Below are 9,287 nucleotides of genomic sequence, written 5' to 3' on the forward strand. Positions count from 1 at the left end.
AAAATAAATGGGACCAAAGCTAATAATGGTTTTATTTAGGATGTAAATCTATCTACTTTTTCTAAAGTGGAAATTCTTGGGAAAAAAAAAATTTTTTTCTGTTGTATAGCTTAAAAACAATAATCAGGCATTATTTAAAAATATATACTGAAAATATACTTAAATATATACTTAAATTTGAGTATTTGACATAAAATATGCGGTGACAACCCAACATGCTGCATTCCTACTCATTCAGACTCACGAGCGAGTCCAGAATTTGACCTGTGTTCTGAAACCTTGACTGCATTTCAGTGAGTTGAAGCTCCCTGGTTTACCACCTTATCAGCTGCAGAGAGACGTACATTGTCTCTCCCACTCCACATCATTGACACAGGGTTTTCAGCAGAGTTGTCAGCGCCAAAGAAATGAACTTGCCAGCCACAGCAACACTGCAATTGTTTAATTTCACGACGGAAAGTTTTGCTGAAGATGTAGTAAATGAAAGGATTATATGCTGTTGAAGATTTGGCAAACAGACAGGGCAGCAGTGTAACGATGGGCTGTAGGGAATTGCTGGAGTTAAATATGGACCAGAAGCTGGTTGCTGCATACGGTGTCCAGGAGCTTAGGAACCCAACTGAGATGAGCACAGCCATCTGAAAGGGAGACATGATACTTAGGCACATGGTATGTGGATGAAACCACACCTGAAATAGATGAAATACCCGAAACAGTATGTTTGCTATGTTGTGACATAAGCATAGGTAACACCAGACAGTGCTTATATTCTCTTATTCCCCTCTAGCAAATCTACACAGAAGGATTCCTATGAGGGAACTATCATTTTCATCTTCTTCCCTGGCTCTAGCTGCAATATGTCATGGGAGACACAGTCCTACCAGAAAGTACAGCTTATCAATAGTTTGGCCTCTAGAAAGCTTGGGACAATTTTGGTTTTACACAGGAAATGAGCAACTGAAGTGTTTATTTTAAAAAAATAATTTTATATAAAAAGGCCTGTTTCTATAGAGAACTTCTGTCTAGTTCTCACTCAGAATAGCTACTTAGTCAATTAAAAATACTTAGGATGACAGGACAAAGCCTGTACTCCAACTACATTACGAATGGATTCAGCAGCTATTCCACCATAACTGGAAATCCATATATGCAAATCATGGGTGCAACTGTCTAAAGAATGTTTAGTAGTCTGCATGGTATCTAGGATATATTATCTATTGTAATCAAGCTACTGAAGTAACAAGGTTACCAGGAACCCTTTGCTACTCTGAGGGGCGCAGAGTCTGGATGAGACTGGAGCCATGTCCCCACCTTTGGTCGATTCTAGACAAAAGCAATGAAGGTCGCCATGGGCTGTGCATGAGCAGAGCCAGTTCTCTGTGAGCTCTTGATTACTGCAGACTCTTCTGGTCACTGGGATAACTCACCAAAGTCAGCTTCTTCTCCAGTTTAGCTGCATTAGGGATCCTGTCGATATTCTGGATCTCTTGATACGCTTTATGAACCTTCCAGGCGATTCCCAAATAGCAGGCAACAATGGTCAGTGCGGGCAGGACTGTGCACAGGAGGAACATGCTCAGGATGAATGAAAAGCCATTGGAGGAGTTGTGGAATTTGCTCCAGGCTATTGTACAAGAGATCCCAAATGGCTCAGGGCCATAGTAGCCCCAGCCTATCAAGGGCAGAATGGCCCAGAGCAAGGAGTAGAGCCAGATGAAAGTAATTAAGATGCAAACAGTGGTCTTGGTGATTTTGTTACCTGCAAGAAAGAGGAAGAGCAAGTCTATATGAATCTCACCTCAACCACACAATCTGAGGCATAACCTCTTCTCCAACAGGAGGATGGTGGCAGCAAATATGGCTGGACTTCTGCTGCAATTCCCTAACCCTTGGATCAATAGCTGCCAGTCAAGGACCAAGGATCAGTTTATAGACATTGCAGTTGCACTATCCCTGATGCCCTCTTCCAGCAGCTCAAGACCCACCAAAATGTAGCAGTACGCTGAATACTGCCAAGGTTTCAGGTGTTGCATGGTCTTAAAGGGCTGGATATGCCTCATTAATGAGCACTGTCTTCATAACTGTCATATTATTCCTTCTACTGCTGCAGCACCATTGTGCTAATGTTTGTACACACACTGAGGACTGGATGGACCCATGCTCTAGATGGACAAGTACCAGCTCAAATGACTGGAAACTTTCCTGCTTCATCAGTCAGTACTGGTGTGTAAAGGATGGGGTGTGGACTCACTTCTCCCCATCCTTAAGAAACTTGTGCATCCATATGCCAATGAGAGACGTTCACATCTCTAATACTACTGTCAGTTAATAAAAGGCAGAAAAGAGGTATATAATACCATAGCACAGAGGTGTATAATACCATGGCACTGTTTGTAATACCTGACTGGGAAGCAATCAACATTTCTTGAGTGTCGGTGGACATTTCAGCTATAACCCAGCTCCATATTGGAGTACAACTTGGACGTGCATCAACTTTCAGCCCTTATCAGGCCTTAATTTCCATGGAAATTCCAGGTATATAGAGCTGTATCATGCTCCTAATTGGTCTCCACTATGGATAATCAGGGGGAAGGACTCTGGATGCTTCTTGGTACATCCCAGCAGGCCAGTATAAATGCCTATGAGGCAGAGAGACCTGAACTGACAGTTTCTGAGGTCCAGAACAGTGCCTTTACCCACCCTAAGTCCCACAGGGTATGCAGGCATAAGTCTTCTTGAGAACTCAGCAGAAAGTGTCCATGGATCAGGTGAGACCTGAGTGCAGCCCTAAGTGCCTATCTAAAGTTTGCACAGTGAAGCAGCTTTGCAAGATCAAGCTGACACAAAAATGCTTAACACTCCCAGTCCAGGAACACCAGGAGAGCATTCTCCTTCCTCTTAAGTTTCAGTACGTCTGCTTGCAGATGAATAGGAAGATCCAGCAAAACACCAGGCTCTCCAACTTCAGGCAGTTTTGCTTGATATTAGCAGAGAGTGAGGAGCCAGAGTGTTTTGCTGAATAAGGAATTTAATCAGCTCCTTCTAGGAACATTAGAGGTTTAATATTGATTCCTAAAGCTATTGAACTGGTACTGTATGCCATACTCAGCAAAGTGCCTCTCTGAGCATAACAGCCCAAATGCACCTTTACTAGGGTACCAGAGACGTAATTCATTACTTACTGTTAGATTTGGATGAATTGGTAATAAGGAATCGAATCACGGCCATCGCACACAGTGTCATCATGCTGCAGACACCGAAAAGGAAACCCATCAGGGCATAATATATGCAGGATGCATCTCCTCCCAGCCAAGCGTGGTTCCAGGCAGATGCAATGGCCAGTGGGTACATGCTGATTGCCATTCCAATATCTGCTACTGCCAAGTTTACTGTGAGCAGCTCTGGTGACTTCAGGAGGGAAGAGCGTCTCACAGCTGTAGCAAGAACCACTGAATTTCCAAGGATAGTCAGGATGGCTAAAAGAGAAGAATCAGGACAGACAATAATATCATGTGGCTAGCACACCTGTGAAGTGCTTGACTATACAAAGGATATAAAACCCCCTTCCCACATACCATATAGCAAGCCTGGCTGACTAACAGAGAGCTCTTGATTGACTACTGGAAACTAAGCCTAAAGCTTAGGTGCCTAGAAGTCCTTTAGGAGAGGTGTGAGGCAGTAGCACGATGGCACGGGAACTTCAGCAGCAATACCAGCAAAAGGTGCAGCAGCTTCCGGCCCCTTGTTGCTGCCCCATCCCTTTACCTGAGCTGCTCCTGCATATCTACTTGTAGGTGAGAAAGCAGCTGGCATCCTGACTTGGATTAAAAGGAAACCCCTGCATTGCTTTGCACATTCTGAGTTTCCTCACCCTGAGTTACGCTCTCTGCTGCCAGCACAACTGAGGGGACAGCGTATTGCAGGGCAGAGAGCGCAGGGGAAAGTGTTCAGGAACAGTGGTGAGACGTGAAATCCTAAAGCCAGCATTGCTGCCCAAAACCCCGCAGTGACCAAAATGTCTCCTGATTCACCATTGCTTTGTCTTTCTCACAGATCCTCTCCCAGGAAATGTATTTCCCTCTCTAAGAAAGCACAAAATATATATATGCTTTTCTTCCTTAAATACACTTCAGCCAGGGTTTTCAAATGAGCTGAAGGGAGGGAGGTATTCACATCTTATTAAAATTCAGTTGGACTGCATGCCTAAACCATTTCAGCTCCTCTCCAAATCTACAGCTATGATAAACAGATTACCTGGGCACATGCAACAAACAGACACGGAAGAAAATGTTAGCTAAAAGCCATGCTGGAGCAGACTGTGTGGTACCCATCCCCACTTGCATTTCATCTACCTTTGGCAGGGCAAACAGGCCATTAGATAAAAAGAAATGTGATTTGGAAACCCTTTGCTACCTTATACCAGGTTATCCTCCCAAAGCACAGCTGCTCTTCATAAAAAACCTTCCCTCCCACGCCAGACAACACAACAGTCAGACCAAAGTTGCTGTCCCCGATCAGTCTCATGAGACAGGCTGCCTCGTCTCATGCACATGGCTGAGATGCTGGGAGAAGAGGTAGGCAACTTATTCTGAATACTCATGATGCCACAGAGATGAACTTGTGCTGCTGGCAAGTCTTTGGCACCAAAGTGAAGGATTGCAAATCTGAGAGCGGAGATTAATCCTGGCTCCCAACCAACTAGGAGGCACTAAGCAGGCGACCTGTGCAGGAGCAGATTTTCTCTCATCTCCCTCGAGCTTCCTCTGGACAGCAGCACGGACAGGGCTGCTCCGGTGTGTCTGTTCCTAGGCTTCCTAAACAAGCAGACGGATTGTGAACTCACCTATGATCAGAAGAAAGACCCCGGCTCCGTAATCCACTACTGGGTGGAGTTTGGAAATATACTGCTCCTCCATTGTCCCTCGTGGAAGTGGGCGAAGCTCTTAAGTCAAAGGTGAAGTGACTGTTGGGGCACAGAGACCCTTCCTCTTGGTTTGCCTGCTGCAGATGTGAGCCAGGCGCTCGGGTGCTGGCGGTGCAGAGGGACCCTTCTGCTTTCTCCTCTCTCCCTCCTTCTCATGTGGCATGGGGGAAGCCTGGAGGGAGAGACAGGCTCCGTCCCTGGGGAGGCACGGAGTGAAAGCTCGGCACAGTCACTGCCAGGGCGATCCCGCCTGCCTGCCTGCCCGCCTGGCAGAACAGCTCTCCACCCACCCCCTCCTCTCGCTCCGCTCTGCTCCGCGCCGCGGCTTCTCAAGCAGCTTCACAACGCAAATCCCCTCGGAGTGCCATTGCCGAGCAAAAACGATTGCCATTCAGCTACCGGCAGCCTTGGGAAACACATCCAGGCTGCAGGATCGGGCAGGGGAAGGAGGGTTAGGAGTTTTATTTATGTTTTCCAGCTTTTTTTCCCAGAGGAATAAGAGGTGGGGGGGGGGAGGAGGGTCTCTATGCTGAATTATTAGAGGAAAGCTGTTCGCCACAGGGGTTCAGAAGGGTCACAGCCGCACTGCTGACAGCAGGACTTTCACAGCTGCACATAGGACAAGTGGGCAGAACCGGAGGATGCTCTCAGTCCAGTGGGCACAGCTGCAGAGCTGCAGATCAGAACCAAGTTCTCAGCTGCTCTAGGTCTTTGTGTTATTATTTGGTGAGGAACCAGAGAGAGCAAAACCTCACATCCAAATCCATCTTCTTTTTATAATGGCTGAGTCTAAAATTATCATAATGCTCCCTCAGTCATTACGAACAATGCCAACTTTTGCTCCAGGCTCCAAACAGGTGGTATAGGCTCATCTATCAATTTACACATGCAGATCTCAATTTTAGCGCCTGCAGTTTACAGACCTGTAGTTGAAATGCCATTAACTTGACTTTTAGCCTGGGTGGCATCCAGCCAGCACACTGATGAGCTGAGCTATTCTAAATCATTTAACTCCAGTACCTGGATATGCTAAGTTGCATTAGCATCATGCTCTGCTTGGCCTAGTTTACTCTTTTCAGACATAGGGAATTTTAAATAGGATCCCCAAAAGCATGTAGGCATCTCATGTGCAATCTAGGTGGAATTTAGGTGCTTAAGTATAGTGGCTTAATGGCTACAGTAACAGCCTAAACTCTGAAATCCTTAGGAATCTGAGAGTCTCTAAAGGCCTTGAGTTTCACCAGCAAGCATAACTGCCCGTGCCCAGAAATGCTGCCACCTCAGCTAAGTTTCATGCTTGCGTGCTTGTTCCCTGCTGAAGCCATCTGGGATTCACACGAGGGATCCTTGCACTGTGGGCTTTGAGGAGTCCAATCCAACAGCCAAGCACAGGCAACACAACAGGCACAGCGCAGGGCTCAGTAGCGGTCACAGCCTTCTGGGGGCACCTTGGCTCTAAAAGCTCAGCCATTCTCCCCTCAGTGGAGGACTCAGGTCCCTCCTCTGGTTTCAGAGGCTCAAATACCTGCTTTTTTTCTGAAGATTAAAGGCGCCTTGGGGTAAGGAAAATGGGGCAAAGGAGAGATGCTTTCTTCTCAGGTTGAACCTGGATCACTCTACGCATAAGTCACAAGGTGGAGGGAGGAAAACAAATGGTACCTGACCCTCTAGGATGGTGAAAAAGGAAGTCCTTGCTCCAAAAGCTGTTTGTACATTTTACAACTAACAGTCATGGCATAAAGAAATGGATAAAATCCAGCAGAACCAGGGCTAGAGTCTTGTTCTGCATTGGCCCTCCCGAGTATTTGAAATGATCCCATCACATGTTTCTGCTCTTGACTTCCTGTGAGGGGCAAGGTGTTTATCTGAGAAATACATATGATGGATTTGAATCCTCTTGAGTCCTAAGGCTGTACCTGAAGCCTTGTTTTCTCATTTCTGAGGAGGTGCCCTATTAGGCTTTTCTGCAAGAGTAATGGTGGTTCAGTACTGGCCACTAGCTTCAGCTTCCAAGTGAACCAATCTCACAGAGGTTGCTCAGGGTGTAGTTATCATTTGAGAGCAACAAAATCAGGGGTATCTGGGATCATACCCCTGCACCAGGCTTTCCCTTTGGCATCATGCTGGGTGTTGTGAGTCTTACTAAGTCTGCCTCATTCACTGAACAGAGAATTTAGATACCAAATTTAACTCTAATTCTGCTCCCAGAGACATAAACCTTATTTTTAAATAGGGCTGAGCACTACAAGGTCTAATTCCCTTTGGATCTCTGATCCCTAGGCAACCAATCCCTCTCAGAAGGAACTTTTGCTGAAAAATAAGAAATGAATCACGGAAGAGATTTCCTATCTGGTTGTATTTAGAGGATGCAGCCAGGGTGCTGTATGAACATGTTAGGAAGCAGCCCTCAACCTGAAAATCTTGCCCTGTTAAAAAGCAAGGCAGGCAAAAGGTAAGAAGGGAACTGTGACACAAGAAAGCTGAATAACTCATTCATTCTCTTTTCTAGCAAGAAATTCTCTTTGCAAGCATTGAAGTTCTCTTTGCAAGCATGAAGCAAGCATTCTCTTTGCTTGCTAATGACCCGAGTCCTGTGATCAATTGCTTGATTAGTGCTATTATCAAAAAAGGAGAAGCTGAAAACTATAACAGCCTTTTGCATTGGTTACAGTCAGCTTGAATCAAACCAGTAACATCCACGATCTCATTTTAAGTGAAGCACTTGGTATTACTTGTAGTACTAGACTACTAGTACTGCAGTGCAGGCACACAAGATACAGCCTCCAGCTGTCTCTAGTCCAGCTAGTTTAGGTAACTCCTGGGGCTAGTCTTCACCAGGAAATGAAGTTCAGTCCAGATATCTTCACATTCATGAAAACGTAAGCCAGTAAATCCACCCAGAGCAGTGCAGCACTATGCAGACTCCCTAGCTGGAATCTAGAAGTTAGGTGGCTTCATAACCACAGCAATGTTCTAGCTCACAAGTCTTGCTGCCAGGAGCTAGATAAAGGCAAGATATAAGGGAGGAGGAGGGAGAAGGAACGTCTGGTTTCTCCTTCAGGCGACACAACATGCATATTGTTCCTACTACTGCTAGTACCATGATTCCCATCCTCAGAAACCACTTTCCTGTGCTAAGCTACTTCTGAACTAAGGCTGGTTTATATGTAGTCAGCTCAAGTGTTTCTGCAAAATTCCCCAATCCCATCCTGTCTTGCTCCAAAGTCAGTGGAAGCACAACGGGGTCTGAACATACTCACGGTGTAGACAGATCCTAGGAGACAGAAGAGGCTGTCTGTTCCTCTCCAGAACTAATAAAAATCAAGTTCAATGACAGATAACACTAGCCTGAAAAATCTGAGCAGATAAGGCAAAAAAAGGTGAGAGCTTCCCATTGAAACTGGACCATAGTGCAGGCATGACGTGCAGCATGTGTTGAGTAGAAGGGAAATAAAAATGGGCAAGAAGGACCTTGGTTCTTACCTGGGTGAAGAGAGAGCTGAGATTTCAAACCTTGATAAAGGGCACACACAGAATCACAGAATCACTGGGATCAGAAGGGACCTCTGGATGTCATCTAGTCCAACCCCCCTGCTCAAAGCAAGGTCACTTAGAGCAGGTTGCTCACTGGACTTATGTCCAGTCAAGTTTTGAGTATCTCCAAGGATGGAGATTCCATAACCTCTCTGGACAAGCTGTTCCAGTGTTTTTTCTTATGTTTAAATGTAATTTTCCTGTATTTCATTTTAATTGCCTCCTGTTCTTTCACTAGATACTACTGAGAAGAGTCTGGCTCTATCTTCTTTACTACCTCCTATCAAGTATTAATACACATTGATAAGATCCCCCTGATCCTTCCCTTCTCCAGGCAAAACAGTCTCAGCTCTCTCTGCCTCTCTTCGTATGTTGGATTCTCCAGTCTCTTAATCATCTTCATGGCCCTTCATTGGACTCGCTCCAGTATGTCCATGTCTTTCTTGTACAGTGGAACCCAGAGCTGGACCCAACACTCCAGAGAGATCTCACCATGGCTGAGCAGAGGGGAAGAATCACCTCCCTTGACTTGCAGGCAGAGGTCTGCGTAATGCAGCCCAGGTTCCACCATTACTGGATTAAACAATGAAGCAAAGTCCTAGATGGTGAATAACAGCCTCATTTCACCTTAGCAGAGTTTCCAGCTATGAGGATACCTAGGTATCTGTTGTGTTCCTTCTCCTCTGTTTTCCTTCTCAGCACAAAACTCCTGTGCTCCTAATTGCACATGGAGTGCTTAAAGCAGAGGGCTGAAAGTACCTTTGCTTTGAGTATTGCAGTGCCTGGAGGTCATGGCAGTGGGATCTCTTCAGGCTGAGATAGGCCTTGA

At 45.7% G+C, this 9,287-nt stretch overlaps 1 protein-coding gene across 1 annotated transcript; it reads right to left on the reverse strand.

Annotated features, from left to right (window-relative positions):
• Window positions 1-290: 290 nt before the first annotated feature.
• LOC106489177 (opsin-5-like) lies at window positions 291-4,916 on the reverse strand. Its single transcript, XM_013948315.2, has 4 exons — window positions 4,844-4,916; window positions 3,183-3,476; window positions 1,428-1,759; window positions 291-638 (listed from the first exon to the last, which is right to left on the reverse strand). The coding sequence occupies exons 1-4, from the start codon at window positions 4,914-4,916 to the stop codon at window positions 291-293; spliced, it is 1,047 nt and encodes a 348-aa protein (XP_013803769.2).
• Between the last annotated feature and the right edge of the window lie 4,371 nt (window positions 4,917-9,287).

Source organism: Apteryx mantelli, chromosome 3, assembly GCF_036417845.1.
Source record: "Apteryx mantelli isolate bAptMan1 chromosome 3, bAptMan1.hap1, whole genome shotgun sequence".
Classification (NCBI taxonomy): domain Eukaryota; kingdom Metazoa; phylum Chordata; class Aves; order Apterygiformes; family Apterygidae; genus Apteryx; species Apteryx mantelli.